At 37.6% G+C, this 18,274-nt stretch overlaps 2 protein-coding genes and 1 long non-coding RNA gene across 11 annotated transcripts; 1 reads left to right on the top strand and 2 right to left on the bottom strand.

Moving 5' to 3' along the window:
• Nucleotides 1–1,238: 1,238 nt before the first annotated feature.
• Nucleotides 1,239–9,836, top strand: LOC149602796 (uncharacterized). 3 transcript variants are annotated; one of them, XM_089860405.1, is made up of 3 exons: nucleotides 1,239–1,377; nucleotides 4,151–4,420; nucleotides 6,713–9,836. In XM_089860405.1, exons 1-3 carry the CDS (start codon nucleotides 1,368–1,370, stop codon nucleotides 7,276–7,278), a joined length of 846 nt encoding a protein of 281 aa, XP_089716531.1. In that variant the 5' UTR covers nucleotides 1,239–1,367; the 3' UTR covers nucleotides 7,279–9,836. The 3 variants fall into 3 exon arrangements, with proteins under 3 accessions (XP_089716531.1, XP_089716533.1, XP_089716530.1); XM_089860407.1 differs by lacking the exon at nucleotides 1,239–1,377 and having other exon boundaries at nucleotides 3,991–4,390; XM_089860404.1 differs by lacking the exon at nucleotides 1,239–1,377 and having other exon boundaries at nucleotides 3,991–4,420.
• Nucleotides 9,837–9,982: 146 nt separating this feature from the next.
• Nucleotides 9,983–13,940, bottom strand: LOC149602795 (E-selectin-like). Of its 7 annotated transcripts, none has more exons than XR_016377051.1 (6): nucleotides 13,806–13,940; nucleotides 13,420–13,605; nucleotides 13,144–13,341; nucleotides 10,461–10,633; nucleotides 10,259–10,401; nucleotides 9,983–10,150 (listed from the first exon to the last, which is right to left on the bottom strand). XR_016377051.1 is itself a non-coding variant. In XM_089860411.1 (5 exons), exons 1-5 carry the CDS (start codon nucleotides 13,915–13,917, stop codon nucleotides 10,348–10,350), a joined length of 723 nt encoding a protein of 240 aa, XP_089716537.1. In that variant the 5' UTR covers nucleotides 13,918–13,940; the 3' UTR covers nucleotides 9,983–10,347. The 7 variants fall into 7 exon arrangements, 2 of the variants coding, with proteins under 2 accessions (XP_089716537.1, XP_089716538.1); XR_016377050.1 differs by having other exon boundaries at nucleotides 9,983–10,122; XR_016377052.1 differs by having other exon boundaries at nucleotides 9,983–10,117.
• Nucleotides 13,941–16,228: 2,288 nt separating this feature from the next.
• Nucleotides 16,229–16,614, bottom strand: LOC149602794 (uncharacterized). The gene is made up of 2 exons (XR_016377055.1): nucleotides 16,491–16,614; nucleotides 16,229–16,420 (listed from the first exon to the last, which is right to left on the bottom strand). It is a non-coding gene; the product is annotated as an uncharacterized LOC149602794 (long non-coding RNA).
• Nucleotides 16,615–18,274: the final 1,660 nt, after the last annotated feature.

Below are 18,274 nucleotides of genomic sequence, written 5' to 3'. Positions count from 1 at the left end.
GAAATGAAGGGCAAAAATATGAGAACTTTTTGGGACCATGGCCCATTTTAAATGGATGAGTGGTCGAATCTGGTTTACCTTAAAGTAGAACCAAACTCTATGGGGTGGGTGAATAATTAAGGTCCTTGGTGAAGTCCCTATCATGATTGGCTCAAAGCTAAGGGAATTTTTTCCTAATCCCCTTCTTCCCTGCTTTAAAATACGTTCAGGCCAAGAAAGTCCCAAGAATATTACAGGGTTGCCACGGGTCAGGGAAAGCCTGGAAAAGTCAGGGAATTTAAAAATGGGCCGAAAAGTCAGGGAATGTTAAAAATTTCAGCAAAGTCAGGGAATTTGATTTTTGTGGGTTAAATTTCTGGGGATAAGTCTTTATTGAAAGAGTAATGAAAGTTTCTCCTCGTCCTCTCTTAACACGGAAAACTGTAGAACAATCCTTAAAATTTAATTTTTGTAATGGAATCTTATTTTGTTTAGTGTAATGTTCAAATTTCAAAAATGGGAAAAGAGAGAATCAGAACTTCATTAACGATAAATAAGCAAGTTGACGAAATTGAAAGGCTCAATAGGCTCATTAAAGAGCTGGAAAGGAGGATCAAAGATCTGATGGTATGGAAATAATGGAACATTCTTCATCTTCATGGTCAATAGAAAAATTAATTAATTTAAGAACTATTGTTAATTATTTAAAAAAAATAGGAGCAATGTGGAGTACATCAATTAGCCAACGATGACTACGTGAAAACTGAACCAGTTGAAAATGATTCAGGAAGTAATGGCCAGGAGTTAACCCTTCCAATTGTCCAAGGCAGTCCGTGTAAAGAGGATCTTATTCAAGAATCAACTGTTTCTGAAAGTCAATATGTTGCGGTCGCTCACGATACAAACATCGAAACTAAAATTACCTCGAAAAAGGCTGAAAATGAGGAGCTTATAACGCAAATTACGAGTAACAATTTGCCTCTACGCGCGCCTTTACCCTGTAACTTCGAGGTTGAAAACCAATTCGCAATACCTCCTGACACAACGACGACAAAAAGCTATTCGCCATCTGAACCTTTCGAGAACAATATTAACATTAACGATGATTCTTGTCGTAAACCACAAAATGTCTCGACTGAGGGAGAAACTGAGGATATTGCAACTCGATCGCCGAAATTTCGTGTTCCAGAATTTAATGTTCAAGTCGAAAATCATCTTGATGCAAATTTCGAAATCGATTCACTAGAAGGAGCCCTAGAAAACGATCTCGATGATAACCAATCCAGAATCACCTTGACAGATGCGAGGAAAACTTATAATAGACTAAATGAAACTATGAAACTAGCCCAGGACTTTTAGGGTTTGACCTAGAACATTTGAACATAAAGATGAAAATTGGTACATGTGTTGTTTTTGACCCAACAAAAAATATACTAAAAGTCCCCTGCTGTAGAGCGCGAGCTTTCGCCGCCATCTTGGAAAATGGCCGCCGGGAATTACAGCTACAATGTATTCCACGTTCTTCTTCAAAAATTATGAAAATTGGTACACATAATGATTGGACCCACATGAACATCATGGAAAAATTTTACAGCTCTGTGTTCAATAGTTTGGTCGCCATATTGGAAAATGGCCGCCGTGAATGCTAGGTACAGTATATTTCACCATGTTGTTGGAAAATTATGAAAATTGATAGGTATTATAATGAGAGCTGTGTGAACCTCATACTGAAATATTGAAGCCATTTGTCAGATAGTTTGGCCGCCATGTTGGAAAATAGCCGCCATCAATGTCATTTTGATACTGTATATGGTTCAAAAATTATAAAAATTGGTAATAATTATAATGAAGACCGTTTAAACATCATACTTGAATATTGAAGACGTGCTACTGTTAGTTTGGGCGCCATCTTCGAAAATGACTTCTGGAAATGCTAAATATATTTCAAATATGTAAATCTTTTTGAAATTCCTATTTTGAATAGATGATTTTTATTAACGTAATAAACAACAAAAAATAGATATCTCGAAGTTGAAATTATCGACGCCATCTTTAAAAATGGCCACACGAAAATTATTGCCCTAAATTCTGAAAGAAAGAAAAGTTATTCAAAGCTGTTATTCTCAACATGTTGATTAGAGAATATTCTTTAATATAGGGTTTATATATTCTAGTGTTGTTTAAGATTAGATTTTAGACAAATCTCTAACATTTCATTCATATACATCGTCATCCTGAAGATTTTTCATAATAATTGCATGTCAGAACCCTTGATTAGGCGCTACACTTAGCTGGGGGCCTTATCAGCGCCCCTCCCCATCATATTCCAAATTGAACCTGCGGAACCGCCGTCATGGCACACGGGAGCAGCCAGTGGGACCGACAAACGCCACTTGAGCAGGTGACAGAAGCTGGACACCGTCAACGTCGAGCCCAGTCATAAGGTGGTCGGTGACAGGGAAGGATTAAGGCAGCAGAAGACTCGAGGAGACGGGGGAGTTCTCTCCAAGCACAACAGTGCCATACGGCCCAAACAAATAGTGTATACGCGACCCCTAGAGGGTTGCCAATAGCGGGGGCGAGCCAAGACAACACCTGGGCGTGGGCGAAGCGGCCGGGAAAAACCTTCACGGATTGGGATAAGGAACGCTCTGAACCAAGGCCGAACCCAAGGAACTCCCGAACCGTCACACCGAACTCAGGCCCCCTCCGCATCGACAAGTCCTTTGAGTTAAAAAGGTTAAAAGAACACTTCTTTCATTTACGTGCTGTAACTGGGTTTGGTTATGATAAGGCGTGGTTTAAAGTAATGACAGATAATCAACATTTTACTAATTTGTTGGGCTTTTTTAATGACCATATTGCATCTAAGGAAGCCATTGCTGCCGAAGAGAGATTTCTTTTCGATTTTCTTAGGGTGATAATTGACACGTCCAAGCTTCAACTATGTAGATATTAGACGTATAATGGAACCGTTGCCACACATACTGTCAAGTATTCATTTGATCTCGCTAAGTTTCATCCAACAACAGACGCCGCAAAACTGCATTTTTTCCGAGCGTATCTTCAAGTCCAACAATAGCTGGGAAACTATTTATTCCTGAACAGTGGGGATTGGTTCGCGATCGCGAAAGTCGAAGACCCATTCACACCATTCTCCTTCCGGCATCAGATGAACTTATAACACTCATTATTTGTACCTGCAGTCTGCAGAACATCTTGTATAAAGAACTGTGAATGTAGACGATCTGGATTAGCTTGCTGGGCCATGTGTGGTCATTGGCAAGGTATTAGCCGTAATAAAAAAATCTTCAGGATGAAGAGAAATATGAACGAAATGTTAAAAATGTGTCGTAAATATAATACTTAACGACACTAGAATGTTTACACCCCATATAAAATGGTTTTTCCTAACCAAAATCCGAGTAATATGGCATTCCTTTTTTTCAGATTTTAGATAGTAATATTTCAGCGACCATTTTTGAAGACGGGTCAAAAATTTAGACTCGAAGATAGTTAATTTTATGACATTTAATACGTTCATGAAAATCATCTACTCAATAAAAAAATATTGAAAAAAATTAATATATCGGTAATATATTTGGCATTTCAAACAGTCATTTTCGAAAATGGCGCCCAAACTATCAGTAGCACGTCTTCAATACTCAAGTATGATGTTTAGACGGTCTTCAACATAATTATTACCAATTTTCATAATTTTTGAACCATATACTGTAACTAAATGACATTGATGGCTGCCATTTTCCAACATGGCGGCCAAACTAACCGACTAATGGCTTCAATATTTTACTATGAGGTTCACACAGCTCTGAATATAATACCTATCAATTTTCATAATTTTCCAACAATATGGTGAAATATACTGTACCTAGCATTCACGGCGGCCATTGTCCAATATGGCGACCAAACTATTGAACACAGAGCTGTAAAATTTTGCCATGAAGTTCATATGGTTCGATTCATAATGCGTACCAATTTTCATAATTTTTGAAGAAGAATGTAGAATACATTGATGCTGCCATTCCCGGCGGCCATTTTCCAAGATGGCGGCGAAAGCTCGCGCTCTACAGCAGGGGACTTTTAGTATATTTTTTGTGGGGTCAAAAACAACCCATGTACCAATTTTCATCTTTATGTTCAAATGTTCTAGGTCAAGCCCTTTTTTGGCCTATCTGTCCTGGCCTATTGCAGAAGCGAAAGTTTGTTGATCCGAGGTCATCGAGTGATCCAGTGTGTGTACCTAAACTAGGACGTAACCCAAGTGAAATATCAGAATTGACCTCCGCCTCAATGAGAAGCCATTTACTCGAAGTTCCGCTTGAAGTTGAAAGTAATAGTTTGGTGTCCAACTTGGAGACACGTGAAGATGTCGCTCCTAAGAATTTCGAAGGTAATACCTCATCGCCTTGTTCGGAAATTGGTAAGCCATTTTATGCTTTAATAGTCTTGAGTACCCAGGATGGGGGAAATATGCTAATCAATTAATTCCGCTTTCTCGGTGTAAAGTCTAATACAGGGTTCAAAAAAACCCAGCCCACCGGGTTTTATTGCGTATTTAGGTTTTTTTTGGGAGGTTTTTAGCCACATCGTAGTATACGATGAGGCTCTTAGTTTGACCCGAGCCGTCGTAGTAGTAGTAGTGGCCGGGGTTGTCGCTTCTTCGTTATCGTCAGATTTTAGCTTAAAAGGAACTCTATAGTACCTCAACCCACCAATAGGGATAACTGAGGTCGGTTACCGTGCTCCTCATGTGTTTCGTTCTCGTTCGGTAGCTATCGCCATCTATGTTATGTTTGACTGGTACATTTTGGCGGTTAATTCAAATATGGTTTTAGATAGAGCTAACATAGTGTTAAATGAGCGTTATGCGTTTGATCATTTTAGCATTACTAGTAATTCGAGGGGATAATCACTATAACTAAACTTTCTCTTTCAAACGTTTCTAGGCACAAGTCCTTGTTAGAAATTTATAAGATGCGATAAGTGTGCATCGGCATAAGTCTATGTTGTAAACTCATCGAGGGGATTATCACTAAAACTATCTGTTCTTGGATTCGCCGGAATATTAGAATTAGAGCACAGCAAGTTTATACGCTTATAATTTTATCACTGTTTAGAGTTGGGCATCGAGGGGCTATTAACTCTGATTTTATGCACGGTAAATCATTTAAGCATTGTAAAAGATAGCGCTATTCACTCATTAGGGTAAGGTATAGAGGGGTTATCCACTCATTAGGGTAGGGTATAGAGGGGCTACTCACTCGTACCATGTGGCTACTATTACGAGCCCTTGGGCCGTCTTGTTTCACTTTAGCAGTTGCGTTCGTCGTAGAAATTGTCATTCAAAAGTAACAGCTTAATGAAAATGTCTTAAAATGTTTCATTAAAAATAATGAATATTTTTAAATAATACTTTTGAAGTTGAAACAACAAATATCTTAAACTATCTAGCATTCAAATTAATCAAAATTGAAGATCTTAGGGATGGGTTTTTATGGTGGGTAAAACCCAATTAAACCCGCGGGGTTTTTTGGGGGGGGGCTGGGTTTTTTAATTCAAACCCTGGTCTAATAGCGTATTCCATTTACCTGCTATGAGACCGCTCTCTATTTGCTCTCAATGACATAAAATCCGCTTCCTTTCATGAGCTGCGTTAACGTTTTTTTAACTAATTTAGCGAGCTATCTGTTCTGTACAGATAGGCACCAATGAGATCTCGGATCCAGCGCTCGGTAATTGGAAAACGTAAATCCGAGCTCGAGATTATCTAGCGGCATTGAGCGGTAAATGAAATACGCTACTGCCATTGCTGCTATGTAGGTGAAAGACTGAAACCCATTTCACTCCTGGTGTAAATAGGTAGAACCCCATTTTAAAGTTCATACCTGAGTGAGGGATTTGCGTAAAATTGGCAAAAATCTCGGGGGTTTGATACGTGTCGTAAAAAGTTTCAATCAAACCATGCGGCGCTCAATGCAATGCTACGATGAAGTGGGCTTTGGTATGCAACTCAAAATGGTCAGGCATAATCTTGAAAAGTGTATGGGATTTTTATTTGAAAACTTTTAACTCCATTCCCCTCTTTCTTCTTCTTTAATTCAGAACATGGTTATCAACGTACTTAAATTTACCGAGTTTTTTGTTCTTGTTTTGACATTCTCGATGTAGCTTATTTGAACCAATTATCCAGGCTAAATTAATTTAAGATTAAACTTAGTATGGATGAAATCTATAACGTCACATTAATACGCTAACCAGAAAAACCCTTCAAATGTGATTAGTGTTTCTTTGGAAATAGAACATTAATTAGAACGTGGGGGTGGCTTTTGCCAAGCGGAAAAACGAAGTGAAAACTTTAACTAGACGTCACAAGGTAGAGGGAGTTCCATAACGAAATAAATTGGTATAACTTGTGTTCTCGCAGCATCAGCTAGTATTTGATTATTCGAACGTCAGTCGAATATGAAAATACGAGCTTTCTAGTTTCGCGGGCCAGTATTTCAGTTGATGTACATCTCCTTTTTGTTAATAAGGTCGTTTATTCATCAGCTAACCCCCTGATCAGTACCGTTTCTTTTCTTTAAAACTTAGTTTTCGTAGACCTTAGCATTATCCTTTTTTATGAAGTGCGCTTGAATGTTACAGTATTTTTGATACTAAAAAGTAAATGGTGTATGTGTGGTTTTTATATTTCATTTATAATTTTCTGTAGGGAAATTCAAGAAGAAACGTTCAACTCGGTTCAAATATTCCACTGATTATAAAAGGGGTCTACAGCGTCGCGCTAGAATGGGTAACGAAGAAAAACACTTCAAATGTGATCAATGTGACTATGGCAGCACAATGAAGACTAATTTGATCATTCATCAACGCATTCACAGTGGTGAAAAACCCTTCAAATGTGATCAATGTGACTATGCAAGTACGCGGAAAAAAGATTTGATCACACATCAACGCATTCACAGTGGTGAAAAACCCTTCAAATGTGATCAATGTGACTATGCCAGCACAATGAAGAATAATTTGATCACTCATCAACGCATTCACAGTGGTGAAAAACCCTTCAAATGTGATCAATGTGACTATGCAAGCAGGCGGAAGAAAAATTTAATCTCACATAAATGCATTCATAGCGGCGAAAAACCCTTCAAATGTGATCACTGTGACTATGGCAGCATAATGAAGACTAATTTGATCATTCATCAACGCATTCACAGTGGTAAAAACCCTTCAAATGTGATCAGCGTGACTATGGATGCAGGCAGAAATGTCATGTGATAGTACATAAACGGAAAAGTCACATGAATGGATGGATTCACATTTTAAGTATGCAGGACAAAAACGATCTATCATCCTCTTCTGTAATGAATACCCCGAAACTGTGTAATAAACCATTCAATTTTTCTGTTCGGGATGTTGTTAATTGAATTGTCTGAAGTTTCTTCAGGTTTTAACGTGGTACTTGATCTAGGTCTCGGATCGTCATTTGCGTCTTTAACTACTTTAACTTCGTCATCGGCTCTGGTACTGAATGGTTTCAAAAGTTAAAACAAAGACAGGAAATTTGTCGCTAACTATAACTTTACCGTTACATTGTTGCTTTTGTTTATTCAGCACTTAGTAGTAGGAGTATCACCAGAAGTTATCACGTATAGAGGTTTAATAGCTGATTATTACTGTTTGTTCATATTGCCACACATGTTATCATACGTTTATAATTATAAGTTGGCATTCTGTATTGTCATAGGACCGTCTCAGTGATCAAATTTTAGTCTAAATATATCGAAAATTCTAGGTTTGTATGCTTGTTCTTTCCGAATATCGGTAATACTATGGGAAAGTTTTAGAAGTGGATTGATTGTAGTCGTCTATAGACTGGTAATGCGGCGAACCCAAGCCATTAAGCCTTTTAAGAACATCATACTCTGGATCATTTTAGCTTTATGATTAACCACTATTTAAGCGTCGTAACATTGATTTTGAAAGTTGTAAAAAAATTGAGACAATATCACGAAGCTATTTCATAGAAGTGGGCGCAAAGTCTATTTAGTGTTTATTATCGACATAGATAGTTACTTAAAACACCCGGGCAACGCGGGAAACTAGTCTAATATATATTCAAAATATTTTATATTTTTGTGGGTTGGGGGACTGTTCTCTGGTTGCAAGGGATGTCTTTGCTGGTTCTTTTTAGACTTACAAAGTCCATGTTTAAAGCTTGAAGACTAACGGGCTTAAACTTACTGTTTCATTTTTATGAACAAATGGGTTTCTACGAAACATTGAACTAGAACGCCGTGGCGGATTGAATGGAAAATGAAGTAGTTCAACAATTTCATTTGATTTAGATTTTTTTTTTAAATCATCGTTCAGTAAGACCCTTTACAAAAACAGGGGTGGGGATAGTAAAGCATGCTTGATATAGGGTTTCAATGAAACATCCGGTATAAGAATCCAAAAACGTCCACCAGTCCACCAAAGTTCTTTTGCTTGAAGCCGTGTCTAACGTCTATGGGAGCAATGCTTCTAAGTGACAATTTAAATTAGAGAGCTGCACGGAACGGAATTTTTTCCGTTTTCCGCGGAGTCCGTTCCGTTCCGCCGGCTTAAAACGGAATCGGAAGAAAGAAAGATCTATATAACGGAAACGGATCGGAAACGGAAGAGCTAATGAAGGAGTTGTGGAAACGGAACGGAAACGGAAAAGCTAATGAACGTTTTTATGGAAACGGAACGGAAGCGGAAAAGCTAATGAACGATTTTGTGGAAACGGATCGGAAACGGAAGAGCTAATGAAGGATTTGTGGAAACGAAACGGAAACAGGAAAAAAATGTGTTATGGTTAAGGCAGGGATAAAGAATACCCGTGAGGAGTTTTCACTCTACAGGATAGGCAACTCCCTATATCGAACGACAGCTTATTCTGTATATACTCTATTACAGCATCGGTTTTCAGCAAGCGCAAAGCTAGTTCTCTATGTAACCTAACTCTGTATGTGATGTCACGAGACGAAAAACTTCAGGATTTAATGTATCCGCGAGTTTTTTTAGCGCGAGTGTAAGGACCTCAAGGCCTTAGTTTTCGATGCGTGTGAAATTGCCTACAGCCAACTGCACGTATTTGAATCTAAGGCCTGAGGTTTTTCGTCTCTTGTCAGCGCGCACAAAGGTAGGTTACATAGAGACCTAGCAATGCGCGTGATGATAACCGATCTTGTAACAGCGTATGTACAGAATAAGCTGTCCTTCGAGATAGGTAGTTGCCAATCCTATAGCGTGAAAAGAAATTTCCTCACGCACATTTTTTATACACGGTTAAGGAATTGAATAGGATCGGACACAGATCTTTTGTTCTCTGCAGCTCTCTTGTGAGCTGCACCGAAAGGAATTTTTTCCGTTTTCCGCGGAGTCCGTTCCGTTCCGCCGGATTAAAACGGAAACAGAACGGAAACGGAAAAGCTAATGAACGATTTTATGGAAACGGAACGGAAACAGAAAAGCTAATGAACGATTTTATGGAAACGGAACGGAAACGGAAAAGCTAATGAACGATTTTATGGAAACGGAACGGAAACGAAAAAGCTAATGAACGATTTTATGGAAACGGAACGGAAACGGAAAAGCTTATGAACGATTTTGTGGAAACGGAACGGAAACGGAATACCTAATGAAGGAGTTTCGGAAACGGAACGGAAAAAGGAAAAAAATATCTTATGGCTACGGAATTGAAACGGATCGGACACAGATCTTTTGTTCTCTGCAGCTCTCTAATTTAAATAATTGTAAGTATTAAATGGAAACTGGAGGCTTGGTGAAAGATAAGTGTAGTTTTAATTTTAATTTGTTAGTTTAATTATATGTTGTCGATGTTTTATCAAAAACAATTTGTGTTTTGGGTTAATTTCAGCTTAATGCATATAAGCTTCTAAGAACAAATGTGACGAACAATTATCAAAAGAAATGAATAATACACGACGCTAAATCAAATATGAATTCAATTCATTGATGTTATGTAAAAAATATAAAAATTACAACTGCACTGCGTGTAACGGGCCGAGTCTGTTCAATTCATTCAATATGTCGGGCCGGGCTTGGTTATTGCATGTCTCGGGCTGGGCTGGACTGGGCCGGAAAACCAATTAACTATATACTTGGAAGCGGGCCGGGTTTCGGACTGTTTTAAATGCTGAATCCCGGGCCGGGCTCGGATCGGGCCAGAAAAATTCGGCCCGTGCAGAACTCTGCCGTATTTACTTACCGCTATATGCTTTTTTCAAATTTTCAAGACCTTGTAAGACACCCGCTGTATTGGTATACTCGTTTGGCATGAAACTCTCCTTGTTAATTTTATTTCCAAAAGTCGCCGCTCCCACTCTTAACTCCACCGACAGAAACGCTGATCTATGAAGAAATAATGAATCTATGCCTTGTTAATTTAATCATTTTGCCATAAGTCTTACACGTTTCACTAAGGCTTTGACGAAATCAATACTTTTATTAAAGTTCTTCCTTCCGACACTTTTTGACGAGTCGAATATGAAATATAAAACGAGTGATCCACCTCCTGCTGGATTAATATCTAACGAGCGGCCAAATTTTTCGTTTCTTTCTATATCTTCCGGTAGTATCCCGTCTATAATTAAAGGGAATGCGAATTTACAATTTCATATCATATTTTACCACGAAAGTGGTATTATGTTACACTTTCGAGTTTCTACTTTCAAAATATCAAGTTTTTAATATAATTGAACCAAAGTTTCTATTTTTAAAACCCATTGGAAATCAATAAAACTCAGTTTCGATATATCAATAATGTCTTGTCGAGCGCGGGGATCCTATACGCGCGAGATATACGCGTCTCGAGCCTCTCGCCAGTGCGGCTAGTCTAAACTCTGGGTCCGATAGCGGAGAGAGTGGCACCATCTGACGTGAAAAAATATATCTGTGACGTCGGCCTACGGGAAACGTTTTAGCCTTTCTTAAAAAGCGGATTTCAAATAATTTCCTATGAAACATTTTCAAATGCATATTGCCAAATAACCAGAAATCGGAGAATTAAAAGCTTGATATTTTCGAACTCACAGAAATTAATTCTATCTTTTGTTGTATAAATCAGAGGTTTTTCAGACGACGCTTCTCATTCCCTTTAAGAATTAACAAATGGATTAGGTTATTTTCAATTAAAAGAAATGAACAGTACCTGCAGTGGTAAGGTTTGGTTGAAATTTGGAATCTTGAAGAAGAACCATCGAGTTTAAGTTGGACAAAAGTCGATACTGTAGTGCCGAAGTGCGATCAAAATCGGTGCTTTCGAAATGATATTTAAAGGTTATGAAAATTTACAATTTCATATCATATTTTACCACGAAAGTGGTATTATGTTACACTTTCGAGTCTCTACTTTCAAAATATCAAGTTTTTAATATAATTGAACCAAAGTTAATTTATATTTTTAAAATTCATTGAAAAATCACGAAAACTCAGTTTCGATATATCAATGATTTTGTCTTGTCGAGCTTGTTCGCCAGTTTTATGACATCACTATGACGTGGAAAAAAAAGCACGGGAATCCTATACGCGTCTCGGGCTTCTCGCCAGTCTAAACTCTGGTCCTGATAGCGTAGAGAGTAGCACCGTCTCACGTGATAAAATATATCTGTGACGTCAAACTACTGAAACTTTTAGCCTTTCATAAAAAGTGGATTTCAAATCATTTCAAATGAAGCATTTTCAAATGCATATTGCCAAATAACCAGAAATCGGAGAAATAAAAGCTAGATATTTCTGAATTCACAGAAACTAATTCGCATTTTTTGTAAATAATCAGAGGTTTTTCAAACGAAGCTTCTCATACCCTTTAAATTTCATTATTACATCAACGTCATTATTGCATCAGAATTATTATTGTCACTGATACTGAGTCTAATGTATCAATTGCATGGATAAAACATAGGTCATAGAATCGAAATTTAAAGGGAGGGTGAAGTGGAAAATCAAGTGATTTTTAATCGATTCTTGCACTAATTATATGACCAGTCTGCATAGTGAAACATTCAGGAAATTCTGTCTCCGAATGATATTAAAATTAATTTAGGTTCAGATTTTAAGGATAATTTGAAATAAGGACCTCTGACCTTCCTCTTTATTTCTCGACAACATGTCATCTACTGAGGACTAATTTCCATCTAACAAAGAGACAAGTCACGCCCAGATATTCTTCTCTCTTAACCGCGTGGGAAATCGAAATCTATGGTCGGTTTTTGTCGCCCTATTTTTTATTTTTTATTGCGATATCTACCCCGTTTACATGACTCTCCTTTAATTTTAAAGTTTGCCCTCAATCACTGTTGGTTGTACAATTACCCAATAAGTGTTCGCGATTTCTAGTGCGACTGGCGTCATTTGGAGTTATTTTAAGTTAGATGTTTGCCTTTCCCTAAAAAGGTAGTGTCCATCTCCCCTAGACCCTCCCGCAACATTCTAGACCCACTCTAGAGGGAGGGGCCAAAACATTTTACCGGAAATAGACCTGGCCAGTTTTGTTGATCACGTGATTTTTGAGCTACATAATATTCCTCAGTTTCCACTCCCTATTATAAATTCTCTCTGCTTGAAAGCAGAAAAATATACAACTGAGCTAAATCTAATCCACTGATCTCTTAACTGTTTTCTTAACCGAGGCTACTGAGCGAAATATTCGGCTGCTTAAATAGCTCCGATATCATTGGCTAGCTTCCACTACACGCTGTTCCGGGCAAAAACCGGAAAGAAGAGTAAATAAGATTTTCGTCGCATATAATTGGGAAGCCGGCGGCGCGGGAGAAAACGCTGGAGTATAAAAATGAATTGCCTGAGTAACTTGAAGGGAGCTGTGCACGAAGCGAACCAATCGACCTATTCACATTATTACCCCCTTTCAAAGAACTACAGAACTAAAGGCTTAATTGAAAATTTTGTGAAAATTCCTCATGAAAATATTCTTGGATTATTCTGGTAAATTGCTGTGTGTCATCGACGTCGTGTGAATCGATGATTAAAGCAAACCGCGGGTCCAGTGGATCCCCTACAAGGTGACTTTACTTACGCCAGTTTAGGCTTGGATCCAGTGGACGCGAGCTTTGCTTTAACGAGTATCATACGTACATTTACAAAACGGTTTTTCACCGTTCCATCCATTTTCAGTGCACGTTTGAGATGAACTACCATTTAGCTCGTAGTTGAGAGAGACGCATTTGTAGGAAATCTTGGTCTGATATGGATACTTGTTTTGGCTGTTTAGAGGTTTGGTAGAACTTTCAATTTCAACTCCTTCCGAGAGGTCAACGTTGTCGCAATAGAAATCTACAAGATAAGTATGCAAAAGTGTGTGTGTGGATGAATATTTATAAATATACATATATAGAACAAAGTTAACAATACCTAGACACGATGGAAAATCGTCAGACCAACCATTAGTAGTACAATTCAGTGTTTTTGCACCATCCAAAACGAAATCCTTCAAGCAATCGAAACGAATTTCATCTCCGTAGTCAAAAGTGCTTCCAGAGTCTGATAACTTATTGTAGACTGCGTTTTCAATACTAGGTGGCGTTTCACAGGATATCGCTGTTCAAACGATATAAATCGGATAGACTCTTAAAACAAAGTTAGCTTAGTTGAAGAGCTGTTGAACTTAAAACTGTAGGTCAGTTTAAAGTTCTTATCAGTTCTGTGTAATATGTATAGTATTGTAATTTTCATATAGCGAGTGACCTCTGTTATCATAGTAGTTCTTCTAAAGCCTAGATATGATATTGAGTACTTACTGACACACAGGGGTACTTCATGTTCCAGTTCACCATCGTGGCAGTAAATCTTGTCCTTGCCAACAATTTTGTATTTATCGTCGCAGGAAAATGATACCGATGTATTTTCCATTACGTATTTTATAATCTCAGGGTCATATTTACTATGGGTAATTATGCCCCAATGGTCACTTATCAAGTATCCATTTTCTGGAGGTTGAGGAAGTATACAGTGTTGAGAATTTAGTAAAGTAATTTTCGCGTTTCTAAAATAAGATAATGATTAAATTTAAATTTGTATAAATACTATCAAACCTGTATAACTTAAGCATATCACGTGCAAGTGAACAAAACAAAAATAATAAAAAAACCCACCTAACCCCTAAAAATACCGTAAATAAAATATAACAAAAAAGATAAGAACCTTGAACTTTCAATTTCAAAAAAGACCACCAACCCTTCAAAAATAACCATTGTAGCAATAAGAAAAATTTGTAAAAGAACCTTGTCAATTGTAATCTGGAAGATCTTCTCTCTCGAGCTAGCGAAAGGGGAACGTCCCCAAAAACACCACCAAGTGCCCAAAAACCGAATGCACGTGTACAGCAAAAAGCTCGAAGATGATTGGCTAGCTTAGAGAGAGGAGATCTTGCAGAATAAAAAATACCTTGTAAAACTTAAAAAGTATACCTCTTTACCTTGTAGCTGGACCCGAATGGTCACCTGCCTAAGCGGGAAATTTATTCCAAGTTTTAAAACTTTAAAATTATACCCTTCCCTTTTTATGTCGCTGGACCCGATTGGTCATTTGTAATAGTTTAAAATTTTATCATTTACTATTAAATTTATTGTTTAGTTAAACGAGTCGCTAAATAATTACCAGAACTAATTACCAATCAACAACAATAAAACCACAAATATTCATCCATTGTTTCAGTCCGGTGGATGGAAAAAATATTAGCTCTCCCAAGCGCTTTTCTACATACAGTCAGCGAGGAATTATATTATATTAACGTAAGTCATAATTACCCCTTGACAATAAACTACAAAAAACTAGGTGGAATTACAACAAAGCAGGCGCAGGAAGACTTTTATAGAAATAACCAAGCGATGCAAAGTCAATCAATATTTCTTTGGATGATTTTTGTTTCGAAAATGTTCTGTGTCATGTTGCCGTCTGGGCCACTGTTTTTGAGTTATGATTGCAGTATTTTAGGAATGACCCCTTAATTAAATTAGAAATTATTGTCTTTCAGTTTCTTAGTTAAATCTAAGGGGCCATCTCTGAAATACAGTGACCAGGACGGAAAAATGTCTTACAATATTTTCTACTCAAAATCGTCCAAAGAACATCCCCTTAATTTTTGATGAACTTTGCAAAAACCCTCTGTATAGCTACTAAAGCTGGCTTTGTCACCGTGTACGTTGGTTATGGAACGTTGCTAAAAATCAAATAAACAGCAGTTTTCGTAATGACAGCGTACAAAAGTGACCTGATGGCAATAACGGACACTTTCTTGTCAGTGAAAAAAAAAGGATCTGCATGAAAATAATATGTACTGTTATTTCCATGGACTTGAATGGTTTTGTCGATCCAATCTCTAACGCTAGCTACAATAGTGTAATACCCGTATTCTCCTCTTTCTCCGCATTTATTTCTCGGGTTGAAACTAGTAATGCCAGTTTGTACCCAGGAAACTGTACCATCAGAATTATTCTGCTGTTTCATAAATGGACCTCCGCTGTCTCCACTGCAAGTGTCTTTGTCTGAAATAGTTTTAAAATTCAATAGGTTTAGGATTTGGAGGAGACGCTGTAATTCAGCAATTTTGTGTTTATCTGAGGTTCAAGAAAAATTCCTCCATCATATATTTTAAGGCTAATTTTTACATTGAATTTTTTTAATCGAAAGAACTTATAAAATAATGAAATTTCATATTTTATCCACATAGAATATGAAACCAAATAAGAGCCGTACATGCGTTAATCCTGCAGTCCAAGATGGCGACATGGTTAAAAAAGCTTTTGGACCATTAGACGTTAAAAAGGGGTAGGCAACCCCCAGTATCGAGACATACAAGCAGGGTTGTTTGATTCAAATCAAGCTTTTATAAATTAATTGATTAAAATCAAATAGTTGTTTTTTTCCAATTATTTTTTTACTAAAACACCAAGCATTAGTTTAAGAGACTTAACTAGAAAAGGCCTCTTATGAAAAGCAATCATGGTTTTGGCATATTTCAGTTTCATTTTTGCCCAGACTTCCAGTTTTTTTTTGTAACTCATGTGGTCACTTTTAACTCAATGAAAAATACATAATAGATGTGTAAATGTCATGATTATTTTGCTTTGGTTAATTTTGTCTCAAACGTTTTCAGGTTCGTAACTTAGGAACGAGTAGTTAAATAAAAATAAGTCAAATCAATAAAAAGTTAAAACCCCGATTTAAATAAAAGAAAATCTATTTTATTGATTTTTTTTTGGGTAAAAATCCAAAAAATCAACAACCCTGCATGCGACGAAATAGAGTATTGGGCGACCAGAACCACATGCAGTACCACCATTAATTCATGGTACCACCTGAAACTTTTCGATGACGAAAACATACTGTACAAGAGAGGTTTTTGTAGATTAAACTGACCTCAAAGCAAAGTAGTGGAGTATTATAGCATGTATTTTAGTTGATGGAAGTATATGTAACTATACCTTTTTCACCGCCAGCACAAAACATTCTTGTTGAGTATGTTTTGAATTTGCTGCCAAGGAATCCGTTGCTGCATTCTTCGTCATTTCTAATTTCTAAGACAACTTCTCTTAGGGTTTTAAACGTTTCGCTTTCATCTTTTCGCTCACGACTGAAGATCCCGTACCCTATGGCCCAGCCTTTAGTTTTTGCGGCGTACAATTTTGACTCATCAGGAATATCCGAAAACATTTAATGATACTGAAAATATTTTTTTGACAATTCATGTGGCGCTGGTTGCTATGACGTGCTTGGGTCCCATTCAAATTTCTCAAAAGAGACGTTTTATTTACATACTGCCGGCAGGGAGGAGAGACTTGAGAGGGAGTGTTAGTCTAATGTTAAAGAAGCAGTAATATAAATGGAAGGGGGAAAAAAGGGAGGGTAGGAATTTTTATCTCTCTCCCTCGTTTCTAGCTAACGCGCACGCGCGAGTGGTGCCGGTTACTACACTACCGCCAGCTCCCACTTCTAGTTCAAAGCCGGTTAGTAAATTTTACGTATGCGTACGGACACCGCGGCGAGTGACTGAGCCAGCGCCGGAGAGAGACGAGTTTAGCCACGAAGTGAACCAATCCGCCTATTAACATTGTTGCTCCCTCTCAAGTCTCTCCTCCCTGCTGCGGGCTTGAAGGAGAGAGTGGGAAATAATCGAAATGGGCGTGGGCCATGAGCCACATGGAACTCTCCTACTGTACTTTGCGCATGCCCCTTCCTTCGGTAGGCGATTGTTAGCGCTGGCGCTTAGCGCCCTTGTATTCGTATGAGAACTAGACTATTAGAAATGGTTTCAGTTACGTAATAGATCTCCTAGCATACAGAAGACATTACAGATGTGAAGTCTGTTTGGTTGGAGTCCTTTGTGTAACTAACTTAAAAATGAATGATGAGTCCTGGAATGACGATGTTTGGTGGAGAGAACCGGAAAAATTAACCTGATTCAAAAATTCAGTATCAAGAAAAACCTTAAGGAGCGTGGGTGCTCAGCTTTCATTATTAGGTAACAGATGAGTCAGTATCCTAGTAAAATGAATTTTTTGTTTAAAAATTTGAACAAACACACAGGTCTAACTCGTTCCTCATATTCGATAGAGTGGGCAAGTTTTATAAGTGCAACGTCATAGTCAAACTTTTCCAACTTGAAATATTCAGGGTGAATGATTACTTTGGACGATTTAATGTCTTGAATATTGGTATCGTTTAGAGATTTCGTGTAGCCTGTTAAAATTTTTTATTAAAAATTTAGAACCTCTCCTTTTTCTGAACCAAAGCTAATACATGGACGTTTTCGGGTTTTAGCATATTCCACTTTATTGGCTCTGCACTATCATGATACATGCAATGAGCTGCAGTCAGTATCCAATCTTGGTCAATAATTGATCCGCCACAAAACTGCCAAGACATTAGAAAATATTTTTAATGCAATTCGTAAATTTCTTTACAGGTTTAAATTGTGGTTTATTTAAAGAATCGGCAACTTGAACTTATATCGTTAAAGAGAGAGTGAAAAAGAAAATTAAGTGATTTTCAAATAATTCTTTAAGCTCTCGGGTCAGACGTTTGACATTTTATGGTTCCGTATCGAGATACCTTTCTGCGCAGTGAAACATTTATGAAATGTCTCTGAAGGATTTTAATTATATAAATAGAATCAAAAAGCCATCGTCTTCCAAGCAAGCACTTTAGCATTCCAACTATCAAGTTTTAGCCGATATTTTCAGATGTCGCACTGAGTTTTACTCGTTGT

The sequence above is a fragment of the Phalangium opilio genome, unplaced genomic scaffold, assembly GCF_054372755.1.
Source record: "Phalangium opilio isolate 3A_F unplaced genomic scaffold, DU_Popi_V2 ptg000352l_1, whole genome shotgun sequence".
NCBI classification, from domain to species: domain Eukaryota; kingdom Metazoa; phylum Arthropoda; class Arachnida; order Opiliones; family Phalangiidae; genus Phalangium; species Phalangium opilio.
Note: the sequence above shows the minus strand (reverse complement) of the source record. Positions and strands in the feature narration are given on the sequence as shown.